This window comes from Hemitrygon akajei, chromosome 11, assembly GCF_048418815.1.
Source record: "Hemitrygon akajei chromosome 11, sHemAka1.3, whole genome shotgun sequence".
NCBI classification, from domain to species: Eukaryota; Metazoa; Chordata; class Chondrichthyes; order Myliobatiformes; family Dasyatidae; genus Hemitrygon; species Hemitrygon akajei.
The window spans coordinates 32,103,682-32,128,905 of record NC_133134.1 but is presented as its reverse complement, the minus strand read 5'-3'; the positions used below and the strand labels follow the sequence as shown (position 1 = coordinate 32,128,905).

Here is a 25,224-nt window from a genome sequence, read left to right as displayed (position 1 = left end):
CCCCCCCGCTGACTGCTCCTGTGGCTCCCCCAAAGACCCCGGTATAAAGGCGATTGGGGCCTGAGCCCTGCCTCTCAGTCTCCAGGATGTAGCATGGTGGTCAATTGCTGCCTGTTCTTTCTTCCAGTCAATAAAAGCCGATATCTCGCCTCACGTCTCAGAGAGTTATTGATGGTGCATCACATCTAAAGTAATAAAGTGCGACAGTTACGAAAGAAAAAGTCTCAGAGACAAAATGGAGAAGAAAGAAGGAAGCTGACATGCTGAATTACTCCTGCGACATAACAATGGATGGAATCTAAATCCTTTTGCTAAATGCAGGGATACTAATATCTGTACTAGCTGTTAAAAATTATTTTCTTCGAGCGTGTTTCAATATTGCAGACTTATCTTTAATTCAGTAAAGTTCATTGTGAACTAGAATGGTATTGTCAGCCAAATCCTGATGCAAGGTAAAGGTTACAATATGTACTATACCAAAAGAGGTGCACTAGCATTGACACTTGTGGGTTTTAGCAAATCTCCTCCTCAGAGTAAGAACAAATTGGGCAAGTTTTGAATTGTTCTGTAAATATATTTGAATTTAAAGATGGAATTGTGTTATTTGTAAACAAGAAGTTAAGCAAGGAACCCGATTGTCCCAAGACTTTATCTGACCACGGTCGAATTCTGTTATGTAGAGAACAGCTTAAACTCTTAAAGGCTGCTTGCGTACTTACACAGCAAAACAATCAACTCTTAAATGAAAAGCACCTCTCAGCATTTCAAAGTCAGACAGGATTTAGGAGAATTGAGGGAGAAAATCTTAAAGGAATGTATAGGTGAATATAGCTTGTGGGGTGTTTTAAACAGGCGACTTAATATTTGAAATGAGTAGAGCTTTGGGTTGTAGATGAGGCCAATGGCAGCAAGAACAGGATTAATGAATAAGCAGGATCTGGTGGGAAATCAGATACATCTAATTCCCATGATTTCTTATACAATATGTATTTCTTAGCCAATATAACTAGTATTAACTGGTTATTAATCTCATTCTAATTTGCGTGATCTTAAGGAATACAATATGCTTTCCAATGCACAGTACAAAACAAACTCTTGGTTAATGATTTGAATATGTCTCTTGTTTTTAATATATGTCATCCTGATATTTTCAGATACAAAATTATTTTGTAAAAAATTCACAAATTAGGGCATTAATAGTTAAAAAAATATTATTTTAACTGTGGAATAAAACTTACTTTTGAATTTTAAAAGCAGAGGTTACAGAGGGAGATACTCCAGAATGAAAGTAGATGTTGTGGTGAACTACATATACCTGTCTGGACACGCCCCCCCGCTGACTGCTCCTGTGGCTCCTCCCACTGACCGTGGCTCCTCCCACGGACCCCGGTATAAAGGCGATTGGGGGACTCCGCCCCGGGCTCAGTCTCCAGGATGCAGTGTGGTGGTCAGTTGCTGCTTGTTCTTTCTTCCAGCCAATAAAAGCCGCTATCTCACCTCACGTCTCAGAGAGTTATTGATGGTGCATCAGATGTGAAATAGCTTAAAGTACTTTTTAACACACAATAGCATAACGTTCCACCGAGACTTCTCCCATCAATACTTCCTGCTCTTTAGATGGTATTTTACGCCTTCACCGATTTTTAAAACAGAACTCTTGTGACCTTAATGCAACTTAACAACTTTCTCAAATAAAGTTTTTTTTGAGCGCACAGCCCCTGTTTCTTAAATTATAAACGAGCTGTTCTGAAGCAAGAGAAAATCTCTGAAAGTGCACAGCAGGTCAGGTGGTATCTGTAAAGCTAAAAAGAACGTTCAGGCCGATAGCCTGTCATCAAATCGGTTTTTGAAGGAATGGACATTGAACTTAAAAGTTAACTATATTTCTTTCCAACGGAAAATAATAATACTCAACAGGTCAGGGTCCATCTATGGGCACACAAAAAATATTTCACATACCTAACTATTTTCTAAAATAAAATAGCTGAGAGAGCACTTATGAAATGAGAATTAAAGAAGAGATAGAATTAACGTTTCCGATAATTTTGATTGTCATTTATTACCTCTGTTTTTTCTTTCCGTAAAATGTTGAATAAACAAGCAGAAATAGGTCATCCAGCTTATTGTGCCTGCTGCATCATTTAACATAACGTAATCATCTTTCACCTTGGTTCCAACGTCCTGCACTAACCCACATCTCTTGATTAGCGTAATATCTATAAATGTATGAATATGTCTTGAATACATTTAGCAACTGACCACCACTGTTCTCTTGGGCAGAAAATTCCGAATATTGATCACCCTTTAAGTGAAGAATTTGTTTTCATCACTGTCCTGAATAGCCGAACTCTTATTTCCAGAAATGTGACTTCTAGAGACCCCGGCATTAGCTAATTCTCTTTTCTCAGCTGCTGTCTCGATTACTAAATGTTTCCGGTAATTTTACCTTTATATTTCATATTTACACCCCCGAGCCCTCTGCACCTTCCTCACAGTCCACACTCCCAAGGAAGATGTCCTCATCGAAATGATCTTGTCTTGTCTTGTCCATACTGCACCAACCGCCGCCGCTGGGCTATAAACGTGCAGTCCCTCATGCATGCAGTTGTAATTTAAATTGCGGTGTTTAAGAGCAGCGACTTGAAAGTTTTACTATCAGCGGCAGATTTAATGTGCGGCGGCAGGGGTTCCAAATCGGAATGGTCCTAGGGTACAGTGAGTAGCGGTAGCAGTCCTTGTTGGTCTGGATGGTCTTGTAGTTCAGGGATTGGTTTTGTCGGGTTGCTGGTCTGTTATTCTGGTTACACAAAAGGTGACTAATGTTGGATGGAGTTTATGAATGAGTTTTGTTGTAAACTGTAGTAAGCCTGACTATTGTGCGGCGTCTTTGGAGGGTATCCCATTTGAGGTCGAGAAGCATATCTGTAACACGACTGGTCTTTCTATAATCACTGGTTACAAACCCGGAAGCTCTACTCTGGACTTTCTCAGGGTTATTGATGTGAATGGTTTGGTAGGGATCCCAGATGGCACTACAGTATTCAAGTCTTGGACGGACGAAAGTTTTATAAGCAATTTATTTTGAGGTTTTTGAGCAATTCCAAAAGTTACGCCGAGGAAGGCCAATGATACTGTACAGCTGGGGTGCTTTTATTTCAGATTATCAACAGCTCCAGTATCTCGATTTTCAGTCAATATAGTACGTATCCCAGGTGAATATTGAACGTTCAATATGTCACTGTGTTGGGTAAATCGCGTTGGTCGGAATGCCTCGAATCCTTAGACTCGCCGTAGCGGGATCATGTGACCTGGAGCAGCAGCCACGTGACTTCGACCCGCGTCTCTTGACAACACGGGTACGGTAAGATGGCGAATGTGGCGAAGAAAGTTTCTTGGTCTAACAAGGATGATGAATCTCGCCCCGGAGAAGCGACCCCTTTACTGAACGGTTCGCCCACCGCTTCCCAGCCTCAGGTTAGTGTCGTTGGACGAGCTTTGGGCGGCTGTGCTTGGATTTGTTTGGACTCAACACACGGCACTGGTTACCCAAAACAGGGTGGTGTTTACGGCCGGTTAAAGACGCATTTGGAACAGGACTGTCTGTGGTTAGGAATAACAGCCCACAACAAATGATCTTATGATTATTTTGTCTCTCTTTCTCTCCCTCTCCCGATCATTTCCGGGCAAGTCTGTTTTCCTCTCTGTTCTCTTTTGACAGGATTTTATTCGGAAGCGAGCAATGAGTTGAGGTTATGGTTGCGAAACGGCATCATCTAATCCACAGAAGTTAGATGCTGAGTAACTTCAATACATTAAAAAAAAGTTAAATAGAGCCATGTTAGAGATAGTTTTAATTTGGGAAGTAAGTTAATTTTTGTAAGTATTTTTGCAATTGGTAATCTGAAATTTAAAATGACAAGCATGATGTAGTTACTGCATCTAAGGCTGATCTGTTTGATTTCTGGATTCTGTCAATGTTTGTAATGGCAATCATTAAACTTTAATTAGGTTATGGTAACAATGTTTGAAATTTGTTTGTGAAATTATAATTTGTACTTTGATTAGAACTAGAACCATCCTGCCATTTTTTGTGCCATCACAATATTGTAAGCCAGTTTTTGAAATAATTCCTAAAATAACTTGCCCACAATGACAGATTCACTTTGAACGAAAGTATATTTACATATCACTTTATCTAAAATGCCTTTGTGTTCTGATTATTGTATTACATTGGCAAATGTTTAATTAGCGTCTGGACCCAACTGTATCTTCAAAACACTTATCTCTATTTAACGTTTAGTTGTGGACAGCTTTAAATGTGTTTAGATGCCATGAACTCCTCTTTCAAGACTATGTTTTACCCATTTTATTGTCCAGTCCATGTAAAGACTCAAGTACAAAAAGATTATTGTATTCCTTTTGGTATAAATTTTTCTTATTTTCTGATTAGTTTTCTAAACAATTATTATACTGCTTTTTAACCTTGAGATCGAGGGGCAACAGAATGCAACTTGAGTGATTGTTTAATGCAGCTTATAGCGGAAATGTCTTTTTTTATAAGGTGGATAAAAGTAATTGTGTACATTCTGGAGCTTGTGGCATTTTCCTGCTGAAGATTGTATTTTGGGATTGTTACAACTATATTTATTGATCACAAGCTGTATTCTCTCATCCCAAGTTGTCAACTTTAATTATTTTGTTAATCACATTCGTAATTGAGCTGAAACTTTTGATTCAGGCTCTTTCTTTATTGATGCTATCAGACCTGCTGACTTTCTGCACTGGTTTTCTCTTTTGCATCTATAGCTTTTTTTTGTTTTTTTTTTCATATTTAATGGCTATTGTTTAGTAAAAGTGAATTGGATGGTGTTGATTTTTTTTGTCGCTGACAGTTGTAAATCCTTAGAATTCTTCACCTCATACAACTGTGGATGTTCAGTTTTGTAAGCATATTACTACCGAGAGTAATGTATTCTTTGCCATTAGGGAAATGAGTATTTTTGGGACTTGGTAGGACAGTGTATTTGAAGTACAAGATGTGCCATGGTAGCGTAGCAGTTAGCATGACACTAGCACAAACGAGAAAATCTGCAAATCCTGGAAATCAAAGTAATACACACAATGCTGGAGGAACTCAGCAGGCCAGGCAGCATCTATGGAAAAGAGTAAACAGTCGATGTTACAGGCTGAGACCCTTCTCATGATGATATTATAGCTTGGGATGTCGGAGTTTGGAGTTCATTCTCGGCATCCTCTGTAAAGATTCTGTATGTTCACCTTGTGGAATGTGTGCTTTTCTCTGGGTGCTCTGGTTTTCTCCCACAGTTGAAACACATACCAGTTAGGTTAATTAGTCATTGTAAATTGTCCCGTGATTAGGTTAGGATTAAATTAGAAGTTGTCACAGCCTGCTGGGCAGTGTGGCTCGAAGGGCAGAAGGACCTATTCAGCACTGTATCTCTAAATAAAGATAAGCTCTGATACTGTTGAATGGTGGAACAGGCTCTGCAGGCCTTTGAACTCTTCCTTTAGGAATTTGTTCTCAGTGTCCAACAGTATTTCATCTTTGTCACTGCCTTTTTTTTTTAAAGACCATCTAGATTCAAACAATTTAATATATTTAATGATTAGCTAAACTCTAGGTGGCTTTCTTAGAAGAAACCTGAAGATCATCAAGAAGGATATCCTTCATTTTTTGAGACATAGAAGAGTGCGGATACTGTTTCTAGAGCAAGAATCAAACTTCCTTTGCGTCCTTTGCTTCCATAAGACCATGAGACATAAAAGCAGAATTGGGTCATTCAGCCCATTGAGTCTGCTCCGCCATTCCATCATGGCTGATCTCGGATCCCACTCAACCCCATACACCTTCCTTCTTGCCATATCCTATGATGCCCTGACCATTCAGGAATCTATCAACTTCCGGCTTAAATATAGCAACAGACTGGCTCAAGCACAAGCTGCTTTAAAAAGCCATCTTGTAGGGTCTCTTGTGATCCGACGTCAACCAGATTTTCCCAATCCCCTTGCATATTGAAGTCTCCCATTACAATTGTGACATTATCATTATTCCTTCCCCTTTCCAGCTCCCTTTGCAATCTCAATCCCACATCTTGGCTTCTATTTGGAGGCCTATATATGATTCCCATTATTTTTTTACCCTTGCCGTTTCTTAACTTGCCCCACAAAACATTTGACATACCCTATGTCATCTCTTTCTAAAGATGTAATTCCATCTCTTACCAACAGAGCCACACATCTGCCTAAGTCTTCCTGCCTGTCCTTTTGATACAAAGTATATCCTTTGATGTTAAACTCCCAACTATGACCTTCTTTCAGCTATGACTCAGTGATGCCACTATGTCATACTGACCAATCTCTAACTGTGCCACAAGTTCATCCACCTTATTCCGAATGTTATGTGCATTTAAATACAGCACCTTCAGCTTCTCACTAACTGAGTTCCACCTGTTGTCTGTTTGTCAATCTTCATTCTTTGCTGTATGAATGTGGGAAACTTAACAAATGTCAGGGGATGACTTGGAGTGTTTGAGAATCTCAACCTAAACTGCATCAGACATCACTTGCCAGATGTACTAAAACTAAAATGGAAAATACAGGAAAATACACAGCAAGTCATGTAGCATCTCGATGCAGAAGTGATGATCTTCATCATAACTACTAAATGTAATTGTGCGCTTTAAAAATACTTAAACAGTGCAAAAGTTAAGAGTCCTGATGAAGGGTCTCAGGCCAAAATGTTGACTCTTTTCCATAATTACTGCCTGATCTTCTGAGTTACTCCAGCATTTTTTGTGTGTTGCTATTTTGAACAACCTGTTTCTAATGGAGCGAATTAGACTAAATACATGCAGGTGTGATTCAGCCTTGAAGGATAACGTTGTTTTGGAAAATGTGCAGCTTGGGTGCCTGATGGTTGGGCTGAGTTGTTCTCCGATCTTGGCAACTTACTTGCAAACGTTTTGTTACCATATGAGGAGACATCACCAGTGCACTGTTAATTGTGGTGTATCCTCCAAATGCATGACCTTTATATACATTCAGCTAATTGATAAGTATACAAAGGCTTAGCATTTGGAAGACACACCACAATCAACAGTTTCGTGCCCATGATTATTCCTTCCTGGTAGTACATTGATCATGTAACAAACACTTATTGAGCAACTCAATGGACAAGCAGCTTTTTTGGGAGGAAAGGAATTGGTGATATTTTTGGTCGATATCCTGCATGAGGATTGAGAGTGTAAGGGGAAGGTAGCAGTATAAAGAGATCTCCACTGCACTGACAATGTCAGAGATCATTTCTGTGTCAAATTGCTTACAGGAGCTTTGCACTGCAGAGATCAATGCTGAGATAGCTATGGAATTTATGAGATGTCTCTTAATAACTTGGGGCAGTTCACAGCATGGAAAATGATCCTTGGGCAAGATTGCTGCTGCATTTTTTTGTCAAACTACATTTCATATTGTTTGTTTGTTTGACATGAAAGAATTCCAGGATTTTTGATCCATACTTACAACCAACTATCTCAACATTGATCAGAATGATGTTACTAGATTGCAACATTGTCTCCTTCATACATAAAGGCTTTCTGATTTTACATATTCTTTCCATTCAATAAGTTCTCTGAAATTTTAAGGACTTATCTATAAATTACAATGATTCCTTGTTTTGCTCGTGATATGTCTTAAGAATTATGACTGAGAATAAGAATTATGTGCATTATCATACCATATGTTCCAAAGACCTCTAGCCCCATGTTTCTTAAATGGCATGCATTCTTGTAAGGGAACAATGGAGCTAGAGATCTTTTCATTTCAGTTCATTCACTATGGCTTTTCACTATCATCCAGGCAGGTGGTAATGTACCCAACTGGTTCAGTTCTTATTCAGGAATAACTCTTTACAACACTTGAATTTTTTTTCATGCTGCTGCTCAGCATCATTTGAAGTCGTTATATAATTACTCACGAGTATGCTAAAGATAGCTTAACTTAATTCACCTCATGAGTTGACTCCTTCACTCTCCCTAAAATGTCTGACATCAAATAATTGAAGGGTGGGTATTTATTATAACAATATTGGGAAGACTCGAGAATTTCTTCATGGCCCAGCGGAAACTTTTTTCCTTAGCCTCAGACCCCCGTTCAGCCCCAGCATCTGCCTGAGAGGGAATAAAAATATTTGTAACACCAGTGTCATGAACTTTGAATCTCATTTAACTCACTATTTCTCTCGGTGTTATCTAAATGTTAAAACCAAATTAGTGAGCTTCAGGAGAGAAATTTAAAAGAAAGACGAGAACAGAAGCAGGATAGTCAGCCCAGTGAATGTATTTCTTCATTCTAATCCATGGCTGTAACTCCTTTTAACTGCTTTTGTTCCTGGTTCCTGGATGAAAAATTGGTCTGTTATTCAGTAAACCTTGAAAATATCATAAACATAAGAGATTCTGCAGGTGCTGGAAATCCAGAGCAACACACACAAAATACTGGAGGAACTCAGTAGGTCAGGCAACATCTATAGAAGTGAGTTAAAAGGTAATATCGTGGGCCAAGACCTTTATCAGGACATATCTGGATGAAAATATCAAACCCACTCTTTTGAAGAGTCTTTAGGATTTCCACTCCCTGTGAAGAGAAAACCAACAGTTTTCTGAATTTGCCCATTGTGTTGTATTCCTAATCTAATTAATGACTCTTTAGTTTGATTGAAAGTATGTTTTACTTATTGTTGTCTGTCTTCTACCCAGGTCTTGGATCCCTTGTTTAAAAAAAATCTGGAGTAGCCAAAATTGTATTTAGTCTGAGCACTATTTTCTTGCTGCCAACAACAAAATCTAAACCGATGCCTCCTTACCAGTTACCGTCTAACTTCTAGCTGTGAATTACACAATCCAACTGAACTCAAAAATCTACTGTTGCTAGAAATATGAAAAGAAATGAGGAAATTCAACACGTCAGAAGTTGAGAGAGGAACTGAGTAACATTTCATGTTGTTAACCTCCATGGATCTGGCTGATTTAATGAGTATTCCTAGTGATTTTTAAAAAATTACACATCATCTCTCTACCTCCTGAAGTGGAGTAATCCATAAGAAAAAAGAACTACAATATTTTGCTCAAATAATTTCTGATATGCCTGTTTTGTAATTTAGTCTGTTATATTATATATATAATAGAGAGAAATAACAGACTAAATATTATATATTATAACAGATTATATATATATAAAATGTTCATATTCTAAAATTATATACCTTTTCTAATTTTTCCAGACCAACTTTTTTCGCATTGGAAGGCTGACCACAGTGAATTTAGATGACGATCCAATCCAGGACCAGGTAATTACCTTAAAATTTCGGCAACATTAATACACATGCTGAAGAAATATTTGCAGTGAATCTGTAATGGTATTTGATAAATGGAATTGTAGGAACTTTATTAGTTTTTAATTTGATAAGTAGAATATATTTTCTGACTAGTTTTCCGTGGTCCTTTTCCCACAATAAATGAACGTACTTGTTAGGGAAATGAATCATTGCTGTCTGTCCCTTTTCATTTTGGATGTTAAATTTAAAAAAAACTGCCTTGATGTAAAGTGAATATTTCTATTTGCTACATGTGATTTTCTTCCATAGGATGGAGTTTCAGCTGCTTGTGTTTCCAAGGAAATTCCACATAATGAAAAGCTGCTTTCACTTCAATATGAGGTAATTAGCACTGTTTGTCTTATATGCATTCTTTCAGATTGCATTGATACTCCAGTTAGTTCAGAGGTGAGAGTGAAAGGGTTACTTTTTAACTATGGCTCCTTCCATTTACTGTGGAATAAACCCAAGCTGACGGTGACAAAATACGCAACGTCTTGAGACAAACTCTTTGAAGTGCAACTTTAAGGTACCTCCTTTCCTGAAGAACTTGATCCAGTGAAGGATATCTTCAAGTCTGATTTGAATAGGTCTATAATTTTTGTAGATGGCAAATGTTAACACCGAAGACCTATGCTAAAGTCATATAAAATTAGGAAGAGAACACTTTATGCATAAATTACTGCTCCTTGGCAAAAAATCCACAAAGTTAAACATCTGTTTTTTTAAAGAATATATGAGATTTGCATCATGTTCGGAATTGGAATTTCAGAAATATGCATTAACATGTCATTGTTTTCTGTTCTTTCCTGGAAAATAGTCCTTGTGTATTATTTTTACCAGGGTAATGCTCAGCATATGTCCTTCAAAATCTATTAAGCTATTTTTTTTCTTATAGTTCTTCTTTGTGTCTATTGGTGTATCAAGCGGCAGCTTTGCCATTTCTTTAGTGTTTGTCATATGGACTTTTGGCTAAGATCAAGTGTAGTATCTGTTCTTAGCAGGTTAATGTCTGATATGTCACTTATCTGGGGACCATATGTATCTTTTCTTATATTGTGGGATATTATACTTGTCATGAGATACTTGTATTTAACCCATATGTTTAGCACTGTGTGAAATAGTATTTGCATAAGTGTACTTAACTCATTGGAATTTGAAATGATAACTCACTGTGCAGTTCAGCAATGTGAGTGCTGTTAGCAGAAAGAGGAAGTTTGTTTCACTTCTCTCAATTCCTAACAGTTTTTGAATCATACACTTCCATAGATGGTAGTTTAATACTGCATTTACAACACATGTGAACTAGGTTTCCAGTTCTTAAAAAAACCCAGTAGTTTCATGCTTTTTTGTCTGCATTATTAAAAGCAAAGTTTATGAAATTGTGTTCAGTCCTATTGAAAATACATTTACAGAGGTGAATTAGTTACTGAGCTGTACAGGCACTTGCAGGGCAGATTGATTGACTTTGGTACTCGGGCATGGTAGTCTGCACAAAATCAAAGTCTGAACTGGGCTATAATTAACTTGAAATCCAATATTAGAGCACTCAGAAGAATGTACTTTTTTGTTGGTGTCGGGATGATCTGACAATTTTCTAATTTCATCCCTTGCAATTCCACTGTGATACATGTGAAAATAGTGTAAGGATTAAAAAGAGGGAGATACTCTCAGGATCTCCCAGTTGCCATACTCTTCAATTCTGCTTCACATTCCCATTTGGATATGTTCGTATATGGCCTCCCTACTGCCTTGATGAGGCCAAACTCAGGTTGGAGGAGCAACACCTCATATACACCTCTTAATAAACTGGTAAGGAAGGCGGGCTCTGTCGTGGGCAAAGTACTGGAGAGTTTAACATCGGTAGCTGAGCGAAGGGCGCTGAGTAGGCTACGGTCAATTATGGATAACTCTGAACATCCTCTACATAGCACCATCCAGAGACAGAGAAGCAGTTTCAGCGACAGGTTACTATCGATGCAATGCTCCTCAGACAGGATGAAGAGGTCAATACTCCCCAATGCCATTAGGCTTTACAATTCTACCGCCAGGACTTAAGAACTTTTTAAAGCTATTATTAATGCTTTTTGAGATGGTGATTTAGATGCATATCATATTTTTTTTACTGAGTTAAGTATTGTATGTAATTAGTTTTTATTAGTAATTAGTATGTAATTTTGCTACAACAAGTGTATGGGACATTGGAAAAAAGTTGAATTTCCCCATGGGGATGAATAAAGTATCTATCCATCTATCCATCTATCCATCTATCCATCTATCCATCTATCCATCTATCCATCTATCCATCTATCCATCTATCCATCTATCCATCTATCCATCCATCCATCCATCCATCCATCCATCCCGTCTGGGTAGTCTCCAGCCCCTTGGCATGAACATTGAATTCTCTAACTTCCGGTAATTCCCTCCTCCTCCCTTCCCCCATCCAAGTTTCACTCTACCTCCTCCTCAATCTGCCTATCACCTCCCTCATGGTTCCGCCTCCTACTACCCATAGTGCTTTTCCCTTACATTCCTTCTTCACCTTTCCTACCTATCCCTTCCCTGCTTCCCCTCCCCCACCCCTTGATCTTTCCCCTTACTGGTTTTTCACCTGGCACCTACCAGCCTTCTCCTTCCCACCCTCTCCCCACTTTCTTTCTGGGGCCCCTGCCCCCTTCCTCTTTAGTCCTGACGAATGGTCTAGGCCCAAAACATTGAAGTCAAGTCAAGTCGCTTTTATTGTTATTTCAACCATAACTGCTGGTACAGTACATAGTAAAAATGAGACAACGTTTTTCAGACCCATGGTGTTACATGACACAGTACAAAAACTAGACTGAACTACGTAAACAAAAAACAACACATTGAAAGCTACACTAGACTACAGACCTACACAGGACTGCATAAAGTGCACAAAAACAGTTAAGGCATTACAATAAATAATAAACAGGACAGTAGGGCAAGGTGTCAGTCCAGGCTTCGGGTATTGAGGAGTCTGATAGCTTGGGGAAAGAAACTGTTATGTAGTAGTGACTTCGTTTCCACGGATGCTGCCTGAGCTGCTGAGTTCCTCCAGCGTGTTGGGGGTGACAGTCTAGTGATTGATAGGTGTATTTACAAATGAGATGAATATGTGTAATTGCTTTTAGAATGTGTTCAGGGTTATCCTTTTCCATTTGACTTCTGGATGATGTTTCTAAGTGGCTAAGTTTTATTCACTTTAGTATCATAACATTAAAAAATTGTTTCCTGCATTATAGTACACCTTGCAATGTATATAGCCTGAAGATCTTGTATCAGATTGCATTCCTCTTAATTATTAAAGCTTATGTTGATACTTAGTAATAAAGAAAGCTGCTAAATTTTGTCTTGATAAATCCATGTCAGTGAGCAGCATGGTTTTGGTTTATCTTAAACTTGTTTTCTTTTTTGTTTAAAGAGTCTTGATTATGACAATAGTGAAAATCAGTTGTTTATGGAGGAAGAAAGAAGGATAAGCAAAATAGTAAGTACTTCTGTGAAATCTGATCATTTGTTTCAAAAATGCACATTCTGCTGTCAACACTGACTACTTTTAAGCTTTTCATTTCTTTTGTTTTATCTTGTTTGTGATTTTCTTATCATGTCTGTGTTAGTCTCTATTGTTAACATTTTCCTTTTAATTCCTCCTTTATTGATTTGCTGATCTTTCAGTGATGACTAGTTTCTACATATGGCATGTTGGATTAGGGATACATTGTTGTTACTGGAAGGAAGTGAAAATGAAGCTGGTGGTGAGATGGTGGCTCTGAAGGAGCATTTTGATTTAATTGTTTTATAAGATTTACCAGGTACTGTAGTGTTCTCTCTCATTTTTAAAATATACTTTAGCAGCTTAAGTAATGTAACAGCCAGTTTAGCATTCAAAACATAGTGTACCTCACCATATGAAGAATCAATGTGAGGAAACCCTTCAAATGGTTAGTTAAAGCAGTGCTTAATGCTATTAAGTCAGAGAAGTTTGGGAATAACTACTCATGAGGAAAAACCTTAAATATTTAAGATCTGAATGTGGCAAAAAGACCATGACTTAAGGTTCATTCCCCTTGAGTCTGAGGCATAGTCTGTTCATAAATATGTGAAGTCCATCTAAGTATAATGCAATATAATGGCCATCCAAATATTGATGGAGTTGCATAACCAACTATTTAATCAAACCCTCTTAAAGCATTTTGGTGTGTTCTTTGTGTCATCTAGTTTACAGACTTAAATGAACCAGCATACAACTTGCATTTGCTTTGACAGGTAGACTGCATTATAATGCCTGGAAAATGAAATCCTACAGATTCAATGATTCACATCTAAATAATGATGCATTATAGTAATGAAATATGAATTAGGTTCATACTAAACGACTCAAAATATACGTTTGATTACTTATCTAATTGATCTCTAAAAGACCTATCTGATTAAAATAGAAGATACTATTCAGTACTGTTCGTAGATGTACAGGGTGAGCATCCCTTATCCAAAGTGCTTGGGGCCGGAAGTGTTTCAGATTTTGGATTTTTTTGAATTTTGGACTGTTTGTATCTGTATAATGAAGTACCTTAGGGATGCAGTCCAAGTCTGAACACGAAATCTATTTACATTCTATATACAGCTTATGTACAGCTGGTGAGAAGCTCACAGAGTGAACAGTCTGTAGTCAGAGCACAGTTTGATGTGATGGAGCTGGGTCTTCCAGACTGTTGGAGTAGAATGACTCCCCCCGACTGTGTCTGTTACTGGGTTCCTGCGCTGCAATTGGCTTCATATACACCATCCATTTCAAACAGCTGCTGGTTCCACAGTAACTATGATGGAAGGGGGTTACTTTTATGTAAAATTTTTTGATAATTTTGTGCATGAAACAATTATCTTCAATTTTCAGTTTGTCGTGATTGATCTTTGCTTGCTTCATGATCAGCATACATTGAAGCCACACGTTCATTCCAATGCTGACCGGTCTACTCCAATACACGATTGAGATCTTCATTTTTCGATTATGCAGTATTTTTCTATTTTTCATTTAACTTCCAGTCACTTCTCAGAACTGTCTGTGGAGTGCAGAGATCTGTATATCACCTAGCAACCTTCCCAGCACCATGTGTAATTTTCCATTTGTGACATTATGTCAGTGCTCAAATAAAATCTGACTTCAGAGGTTTTTGGATTTTGGATTTAAGATAAGGGGTGAACAACCAGTATTATACTGTATGTTATCACAAGATTTCTACTAGGGTCATTGATACCAAATCAATACATGTATCAAATCAATATCATTGGTACTTGGGTATTAGTTTCAGTGTACATGGTCTTTTCTTTTTAATTAGCAGCCGCACTAAATTCTGGAAGGTTTTAAAATGGGAAGTGTGAAACAGTCACATTTACATTCTGCTTTTGACTTTGTAATTCAGTTGTACAAATTAGCTGATTATGCACTGTCCATCCTTTGAATGTAGGATTTTGTGGTTTACAATAGACGTGATAAAGTTTGCTCATTCTCCAATTTCACCAAGATGCCATGTGATAGTATGCTCCTAAATGTAGTATTGATAATCTACTTACAGTTACCTTTCTTTTCCCTTCCTTAGAGCTTTCATGTACTGGAAATCAAAAGATGGTTGGTCTGTTGCTTCATTGGAATCTTTACTGGCCTTATTGCTTCTTTTATCGATATAGTTGTAGAAAAGCTTGCGGATATAAAGTACCATGTGATTAAAGAAAGTATCCTTTTCATTGTGACTTATCGTGAATTACTGTTATGGATTTCAACTGCTTTGAGATTTTTTTAAATTCTGTTCGTATTTTCCATGTAATTTATATTGATTTTCCTTAAAGAATATGTAGATATTGATAAATCTACAGAACAAGGTGGATTATCCATTTCACTTGTGCTTTGGGCATCCTTGAATGCTGGCTTTGTGATGATTGGCTCTTTCCTGGTGGCTTTTATAGAGGTTTTGAAGCTTTGTTTTTCCAAATACTCTAAATTTATTTAATGTATTTAATGTATTTAAGTAAACTACTTAAGAACTTTTTAAAAGCTATTATTAATGCTTTTTGAGAGGGTGATTTTAGATGCATATCATGTTTTTAATGAGTTAAGTATTGTATGTAATTAGTTTTGCTACAATAAGTGTATGGGACATTGGAAAAAATGTTGAATTTCCCCATGGGGATGAATAAAGTATCTATCTATCTATCTATCTATCTAAATTATGAATTTCTAAATTAACATGGCTGAAATCGTGTTTTAGATTTAACTTGATGTTTTTATGATTTTGCTTTTTATATTGACTTTTGATAATAGTTAGTACATTTAAAGTATCTTATTGAGGCTTTTGACAATTTGAATGAAACTAAGCATTCTGATGTTGACTTTTAAGAAGCATTTTCAGTCTGATTAGTGTAGTCCAATGGAAAATTTTAGTCTTACGTTCCATGTTCTTTTAACATCAATATTCTTTATTTCCCTTCATTTTTTCTCTCATTTTTTGTTCCATTCTTCCATTTTCTTGAGTATACAGTACTGTGGATTTGATTTAATTGGGACACATCAGGACAAATACATCTTGGTCACAATTAGTTGAAGTTTCATGGGAATAGTTTAGAAAAAAGTATAAAACAGACAAACTACCATTTAACTGAATAACAAATTATATATTTAAATGAAATGCAGAACAAATTACCAATAATACTAATGTGCTATAAAACTGGGTATTGGTTCCTAATGGTTATTGATGAAGGAATTTATCTGGTGTACGCTGCTGTGTTCTTTTGATAAACTGCAAATAATACCTGGTGCAGATAATGGACTGCCTTTATACAATGCTTGCGATAATTGTATCCTCTAAATCTTGATTTTCATTGTAACATTTTGGATGATTGTCGATTCCTTCAAATTCTTTATAATTCCTAGTAGTTGGAGTAGTGAGAGTGTTTCATTTTGCACTCTTGTTCCTGGCATCTTCAAGGCTGAATGCTTGAAACTGCAGTGAGCAAAACAGTTCTGAATTGTCTTACTGCTTATTTGTCACCTCCTTCAGTGACAAAAATCACTGCTCTTTGAACACAAACCCATGCAACTGATAGTATTTCAAAAAGTGTTCTCTTTAAGCACGGTGTAGTGTCTAATGGCCACACAAGTGTATATTACTGACACTAGTTAGAAACTGTTCGGCAACAGTCTCCTGTCACAATTAAGTGGCATAGTGTCCTTAAAATGATGAGAATCCTGGCTGTGTTCGCGATTAGTTGTTGTTCTTTAAGAGTTGTCCCAAATAAATTGCCCCAATTAACTGAGGGCTCAAGGAACTGGAATCCACTGTATTCAAATAATTTTAAATCTTAAAATGTGTCTTCAGCTCTTGTTCAGAGATGTATATCTGGTAGCATAGCACTCCTTGAGTACTGCATTTGAACTAAAAGTGTTGTGTAGAATATGAGCTCACACTGTGAACAACATAATATACAGAGCAAAGGCGCAATCACTAGTAATATACGAGGGATGTTCGAAATCGCAAATGAAGATACATACTGGAGTTCTCAGCAGTTCAGACAATACCTTTGGAAAGCGAAACAACATAAATGATAAGCAAGTTACCTTTCTGTTTCAGCACTGATTCAACAATTTGCACCATCTATGGCGTCTTATACCCCAATCAAATAGTTATTCTGTTTTTTAAAATTATGCTTGTGTTTCATTTGTCTCCTACAACAAAGCACTCCATGTTCAGTAACACATTTATTCCAATGTTTCCCTGAAATGTATCCAGAATGATGCTTTCTTCTCATTTAGTAACCAATAAAAACATCTCTGTTGCTTGCTACCTTAAAAGTTCTATAGTATTGTTAAACTCTCATTCTGTAACCTGTTCTGCTGTAACAATAGATGGCTTTAGTTTAAACCTTTTCACTTAAACTCTCATTCCTCATGCACATAGAAGCAAAAAAATTGGAGTAAATCATTTGCAATTTGAACATGTCTACCATTGGCTGATCCTCTTTCTCATTCTCTCTCTTTACCTTTTGTCTATAAATTTGTAAGCATATTTATTAACTTGCCCTTCACAACATTCTTTGGTAGAGAATTCTGCAGAATAACCACCCTCTGAATGGGGGGTGGTCAGGGGGGAATCTCTTCACTGCACTCCTAAATGTTTACTTTTAGTTTTGTGAATCTATTTTGTATGCTTTTCATGGTCCTGATATTCTTTGAGGTAACACATTTCCCTGAGTGGCATGCAGTATTCCAACTATGGCCTAATCAATATCTTGTAGAAAAGAATCAGCATTTTAGTTCTTTTGTCTTTATTGCACATACAGTAAATCCCAGTAATAATTTTAACCAGAGATACTATTTAAGTATTTCATCTCTTCCTGTAACACAACCCTGCTTAGTTAATATCACAGGTAGCTCCCACTTATCTCAATTATTGAAGGATCTACTTAAGATAACTAAATATATTCTCTGCCAAAATATGTTTCAACAAAGTCATCCTAAGTTATCTTAAATGGTGGAGTTAATTCATCTTTGTATGATATCTGTTTTTATGTTTGACTTTAGCCTGCAGCAGCTGGGAGTGGAATTCCACAGATCAAATGTTACCTTAATGGAGTAAAGGTGTCTCATGTTGTTCGACTTAAGGTAGGCAGAACATATATGAAGTCATAAAATGATACTACAAGTAATCAGACCCTTAGGCACACAATGTTGATGCTTACCATGAAGTGCTAATGTTTTTTAAAATTCTCTCATCCCTAATAAACCTTCCCTTTATTCTGTTGTTAACCATCCATGCAATTTATACTAACCATTTACACTGCAAACCAGCATGTCTTTGTAAGTGGAAAGGAACTGTATGCACTTGGAAAACCCACGATATCAGAATGAGAATGTGCAAATGCCAGAGGTGTTAACCCTGTGGCGCCAGAGCAGTGAGGCAGCAGCACTGATTATTGGAACGTTGTGCCACCCCACTTTCATGATAGTTTTAGCCCCAGTTTTCAAACTAAATAAACTGAGTAAGATATGCACACAGTTTAATAGAATTCATTGACCATTCATAGCACAATGAACAGATATTGAAGATAATCATAAATCACTTACCTAGCAAAGTAGTTTACAGTGCAGGTATCCCTAAGAGCTAGCTTCCAAGTGACCCTTTCAAGAAAATGCATGAACAGTTAATAAAGCTGTTTACACCAGCACTTACAGTCTTGATATTTTGAACAAGTAAGTACATAGGCAGGGAATTAAAATAGAAAATGGCCAAAATCCTCTGCAGGTCAGGAGGCATTTGTGAGAAGAGAAATATAATTAACATTTCAGGTTGATAATCTTTCATCTGTGCCAAGTATTTCTGGCATTTTTTCATTTTCATTTCACATTTATATTTGCATTGTTTTGCTTTTGGATTTCAAGTGAGCCAGGATTGTTCCATTAACCCAAAGACTAGAGATTTAATAGCTACAGTATTCAATATTATGAGGGGTTTTAAATAGAGCTCATGTGGGCATGCTGATTCTACTTTTAGGTCATATAATTGACAAAGTATTATTTGGGTTCTGAGGAGAATGGCTGTATAAAATGATGATGAAAGCATTTTCAATGATATCCTTCAGAGCATGAAAAGGAATCCATTGTAGGTCTTTGGGGAAAGAACATGCAAACAGAACTACTTGAATTTCAAAGGCTTGATACAGGAATGATTGGGCCAAATATTTAAAGAAACATTTGAGGTCTTCAATTTGTATGTAAAAGCAAGGAGTACAGAAGCAAAGAAATGATAGTGAACTTCTATTAGCTAAGATGTGTCTGATTTTGATTTTGGTATTATGCAATTTATAGAACAGGCAATGATCCGATAATACTTAGTTCTGAATACTTTATCTTCAATTATTATAAAGCTGTGAGAAATATATTTGTTGAATAAGGTGAGTATACAATCATTGTCTTTCTGAAGTTTCTCTATACTGTGTAAAGCTCAGCTCCTTGCCCAATCATGTTTGTAAGCATTTTATTTATTTATATATCGTCTGCAGAATTATGCCTGTGCTTATATTGCAGACACTGATCGTCAAAGTACTTGGTGTTATCTCCTCTGTTGTTGGTGGACTGGCAGTCGGCAAGGTAATGTGTAACACAGATAACTGCATGTGTGAGCAGCTGATAATTATTTGTATACTAAGCCTATAAGCACTATCAGATCAATTGGCTTTTAAAATAATGGATCTGAAGTTTACCTCTTTTTTGGAGAAGTCTAATAAATTTAGTCATTCAGACAGAAGTACAGACATATGAACTGATGGTGCAAATTGAGTATTGAATTTTTACTTTATATTATCCAATAAATGATAACCAAGGGTACATTGTTTGAGCTGCAAAATAATTTAGTTACGGTAGATATTAAAGTGTATAGTGTTTGGCATTGATGCAGACAGTTCTGTTAAAGTTAGAAAGCAAGTTATAATTTTCTTTAGTATTTGTATTGATGCAGTATTGAATGCATTTAGTGTCTCGTAATAGACTTGTAGAGCACTACAGCAAAGAAACAGGCCCTTCAGTCCATCTAATCCATGCCAGCCTGATAAGTATTCAGTCCTAGGATTTTTATTGATGCAATGGAGAAGCAGACTGTATTTTTCTACTACGTGATAAGATATTGAACAGTTCAGCATAGGAGTAAGCCTTACAGCCCACAATGTCTCTGCTGAATATGATGCAGAGCTAAACTAATTCTTTGTATGTGATCCTTATCAATATTCATGCATCTAAAGCCTCTTAAATGCTACTATCGTATCTGCTTCCATCACTCCCTTCTAACAGCCCATTCTGGACACTCAACTTTCTGTGGTTATATACAAAATAAACTTGCCCCACACATCTCTTTTTAATGTTCTCCTCATTTTAAATGCACGTCCTCTAGTTCTTGACATTTCTACCTTGGGGGCAAAAAAAATATTCCCATCGTCTACTATACCTCTCATAATTTTATAATCTTATATTAGGTCTCCCTTCAGCCTCAGGTTTTCCAGAATAAGTAATGCATGTTTTTCCAAATTAATGGCTCGTATCCTCCAATCCAGACAGCACTCTTTCTAAAGCCTCACATCCTTTCCGTAATGGTACAACCAGAATTGCACACAATATTCCAAGTGCCGCCTAACCAAAGTGTTTTTTTATATAACCTTTCAACTCTTGTGCACAATCACCCCAACCAATGAAGGCAAGCATTCTGTCTGTCTCTACCATCCTATCTGGTTGTGTGGGCACATTGAGTGAGCTCTGGTCTTGGACTGCAAGATTCTTCTGCACATCAGTGCTGTTAAGGGTCTTGCATTAACATATACTGTGCACTTACATTTGATGTTCCAAAGTATAACATCTCACATTTGCCCAAATTAAAGTTGATCTGCTGCTCCTTTGACCACATCTGTAACTGATGTATATTCTGCTATACCTTCACAGCACTCTACATTGTCCAGTGTTCCTTCATCTGCAAATTTATGAACCCAATCATCTGCATTTTTCATCCAAGTAACTTATATACATCAAAAGCAACAGATGTCCTTGCACCAATCCTTGCAGAATACCTATGCTCAAGGACCCACAGGCAGAATAACGCCTTCCACACTACCACATCACCATTTTCCCATGCATTTTAACCTTCTAGAGTAGCTTACTGTGAGGGACCTTGTCAAATGCTTTACTAAAATCCATGTAGATCACAGCCACTGCCTTACCCTCATCAATTAGCTTCATCACCTTCTCAAGAAAACTCAGACAAGTTTGTAAGGTCTGACCTGCCCATGCTAACCGTCCCTAATCAGACCATATTTTTCAAAATCCTCCCCAATATCTTTCCTACCACTGATGTGAGGTTTACAGTTCTATAGTTTTCTCTATTATCCATATTTCCCTTTTTGAACAAAGGAACAGCATTGGCTACTGTCTAGTCTTCCAGGACCTTCCCTGTTGCTAGTGAAAATACAGAATACTTAGTTGAAGCCCCAGCAATTTTCTGTAGTAATGTGTGTAGATTCTTCAGTATTTCTGGTAAATTCTTATTTTCACTGGTTTTATAAACTGGATTAAATTAAGGAACTGCTTTTTGTGTCAGTTACGCAATAGATTAAAACATGTTTAAGAATGAGAGGAAAGAACTTGGGGACTGAGCAAGAGCATTGTGATTGATCTGGAAAGTTATTCCTACCATCCATTTTTTTCTGTGCATTCACAAATACATCAGATGTTGGGGTTGCAGTCGGTCTATTCATTGCCTTTTCGAATCATATAGATAGTATGGTATAGGGCCTGGTCCTTTAACCCTTTGAGTCCTGCCACTTACACTAATCCTTTATTAATCCCATTTTTATTGTAAGATCTGAAATGAAACTAGGTAGTTATAGATAGCCTAATTTGTACATTATTTTGCATTTGGTGAAATTGGGAGCAGGCTGTGTGTTTATAGAATGTACATTCTTAGCTCACTCCAGGCCAACTGCAGCTGATAAGTAAGTGGTGACCATCACAAAAGTTGCAAGCACTCGGCTCACACCAATGAAAGCTGCTACCTTTCAAGGTCTTTCCTATAGGCAAAGGTGCAGTTACAAATAAGATGCTGGTTGAAATCAACAGGTTAGATAGCATTTGTGGAGGGAAATGGATAGCTGACATTTTGCAATGAGACTCTTTATGTGGATTGAAGAAGGGTCTCAATGCAAAATTTCAATTTTCTCCCTCCACAGATGCTGCCAGAGCTGTTGAGTTTCTCAAGCACTTACTTTGTTGCTCTAGATTCAACATTTGCAAACTCATGTGTCCAAAGCTGCAATGATTTGTTTTTGCAAAATCTACATTGCTTTAGGCATGAGTATAGCTGCAGCTGATGGAATGATCAGATATGTGGAGTCAAAACCCCATCGTATTCAGGTATTAATAACTGACTGACTATCCTTTTAAATGACTCTGGACAAATTGGTAATTTATTGTTCATTAATTTTAAATTTTATGTGATATATATTGCTTTGGCATAAATGTATATTAGTTGGGTAAAATTGATCAACCAAGAACTGTGTATCAGCTTGTTAAAATTACATACAGTATGGGTAACCCTTTAGAAAATATGACATCTGCTTTTTTTTTAAAGGAACACTTACTTGCTAATCACCTGACGGTCTGAAGTCTATGGGCTTCTTTGTTGTTTAGATAGAATATAAGTCGTGAGAATTAATTTTGAAGTTAAATTGGGTAATTTCCTTTCTACTTATAATGGACTAGGCCCACAAATGGATGTAAAATTAGTCATTGTCTATGTGTAAAGGTGGTTTGGATCTTAGAATATGCAATAATGTAGTTGATTATAGATTTGTATTTAGGTTTCCAGATCAAATGTAACCATATTAACACTGCAGTTCCCTGTATTGACACTGACTACTTTGAATTAGTTGCACATGGTGAGAAATGTGATTTTATCTAACCATTTAATGTAGTTGGGAGACTAACATGTGGAGGCTTAGATAAGGGCTGATTTAAAAAAAAAAGGAGAAACTTTTTGATAATGAAGACAACTGTTTTTACAGTTGGAAAGCATGAGGAATGGTCATTTTTAGGTATCAAAAGAGGCTTGGTTGACAATTAACCAACTTTATTACTAGCATTCTCATTTAACCCTGCCACATTAGAATTGGAATTCTGCACTCCTTTTCTCTGCTTGGGCTGTGTGAGACTGGAAGTTTGAGGAAAGTTTGATTAGACTGTGTATGTGTTTCGTTCTCTTATATTTTATAATTTTTATAGACTTTGATTATGAGTACTGTAAGTATTGAAGACTTCGGTAGTGTAATTTTACTACATCTGTAGCTTAATTATAAATGTTACAATTGTACTCTAAACCTTTGGATGAAAACTAAGGTGTTAAAATGTTGGTATAGTTTGCAATTAATAACTGAAGCATATGTTTTTTGACTTTTTAGATACAAAGTAAACATTCAGTTTTATGACTTTTCAAATGTTAAATGTTTGAAGATATTTGTGAGCCTTTAATTAGAGAAAATTTCAGTTCAAAATTTAACTTGACAGCAAAATTATTTTCAGGCTGCAAGTACTCCTGGACCCACCCTTCCAATATTTCTTAGCTTTGTTTAATTCCTGAAAAAACAAGATTGCTCAAGTATCAACTAATCTAGTGCTTTCTGACAGAATGAAACTATCAAGAACAGAGAAATAAAATTTTCACTTCCCCTCCACTTGAATCTTTTAATACTTCCCTGGGATATGTATACTGGCAAAGTCAGCATTAAATGCTCATTCCCATTCTCTTGGTGAGGAAGCAGTAATGGTGGTGAGTCACCAATGCAAGCAGTCCTTTTGGTAAATAGCAGTTTGAGAACATTTGAGTTCACAGACACTTGTGGGTTTGGTGGGTCAGATGCAAGTTACTTCCCTAACTAAAATGCTGTAAATGAGTTATGTTTTTACTGCAATTTCTCCAGATCTCTGGATTAGGTATAAAATTCAAACCTCACTTAATCATGTCCATTCTTTGCTTACTTCAAGAGTGAGTTCTGATAATATTTCCATATCTAACTTGACCCAGAGGTGCTTGCAGAATATTGCACTTGATGTTCTTGACATCTTAAGACTTGACATCTTTTGAAAAGTAATGCAAGTCTTGTTCATCTCCATAGGTGGCTGCCACCAGCTGAGCTCCCTGTATTAGATATTAGACAAACTAGAAACAGATACCCAAAAAAAAGCATGTTCTGTCCCAGGCTGCATTCCGCATTCTCTCCTTTGTTGATAGTACAGATCATCTCGAAAAATACACGAGACTTTTATGTGTATGGCCTGTGTTTCATATCCATTGCTTTGCCATCTCTAACTTGAAAGAGACATCTTAAAATTACTTTCCCATCTTGGATAAAATCCATAATCAATTTCCTGGCAGTGTCTATTTAATATATTTGTCAGCTAACCTGATCAATCTGATCTAACCCAAATCTTGATGTTTCAGAAGTGTATTCACCAGACAAGATCCGAACTCGGTGTATTCATTCAGATCACGTTGGGCCCAGGCTGGGCCCCAATCTGGCTTACCGCTTGACTACAGCTCCTATTTAATCAACTATTCAGTGAAAAGGGTTTAATTTGAAAAGTGGAAAAGACCACAACAAAGTTCAAAGTTCACAGTACATTTATTATCAATGTATGTACACTATATACAACCTTGAGACTCGTCTCCTTACGGGCAGCCACGAAACAAAGAAACCCAGTGGTACCCATTAAAAAAGACAGTCAACACCCAGTGTGCAAAAAAAAATCGTGCAAACAATAAAAAGTAAGCAAACAACATGGAGAACTAAAGTTCAGGAAAGTGAGTACACAGCCCCCAAGTCTTTCAACAGTGCAGCCGGTCCAGGAGCCAGTTAGTTGCAGGCCACAGCTTCAGTTCGGCACAGAGACGAGTAAAACTCACCGAGCAGTGAACTGAACACTGACCCATTTCTCTCATCTGGCCTTGACACTCTGATCTTTTCAGTCTGGCCAATCCACTTAAATCGGCCAAACATTGGGTTGTTCCTCGCTGTTAGACCCGGGCCCTGCTGCTTTGATGTGCTCTGTTGAAAACACAATTTACATTTTACCTTTTTTAATTGTAGGAAGGTCCAATGATTCATTCGGGTGCTGTTATTGCAGCTGGTATTTCACAGGGGAGATCCTCAACGTTAAAGAAAGACTTCAAGGTCAGTTTTGCTATTTACTTTCACAGGTCAGCCAATGCACAAGTGTTAAATTTGTCAAG

The 25,224-nt window shown here is 37.0% G+C and overlaps 1 protein-coding gene and 1 non-coding gene across 2 annotated transcripts in view; both read left to right on the top strand.

The window, feature by feature from the left end:
• Positions 1 to 3,309: 3,309 nt before the first annotated feature.
• clcn7 (chloride channel 7) overlaps positions 3,310 to 25,224 on the top strand; it is a 68,339-nt gene continuing 46,424 nt past the window's right edge. The window contains exons 1-9 of the mRNA XM_073060569.1: positions 3,310 to 3,474; positions 9,299 to 9,364; positions 9,662 to 9,733; positions 12,834 to 12,899; positions 15,010 to 15,142; positions 15,266 to 15,375; positions 17,985 to 18,065; positions 19,488 to 19,550; positions 25,082 to 25,165. Of these exons, the coding sequence (XP_072916670.1) occupies positions 3,367 to 3,474; positions 9,299 to 9,364; positions 9,662 to 9,733; positions 12,834 to 12,899; positions 15,010 to 15,142; positions 15,266 to 15,375; positions 17,985 to 18,065; positions 19,488 to 19,550; positions 25,082 to 25,165 (783 nt within the window). The 5' untranslated portion in view covers positions 3,310 to 3,366. The remainder of the gene's footprint in view (positions 3,475 to 9,298; positions 9,365 to 9,661; positions 9,734 to 12,833; positions 12,900 to 15,009; positions 15,143 to 15,265; positions 15,376 to 17,984; positions 18,066 to 19,487; positions 19,551 to 25,081; positions 25,166 to 25,224) is intronic.
• On the top strand, positions 10,345 to 10,540 carry LOC140736417 (U2 spliceosomal RNA). The gene has a single exon (XR_012100950.1). It is a non-coding gene; the product is annotated as a U2 spliceosomal RNA (small nuclear RNA).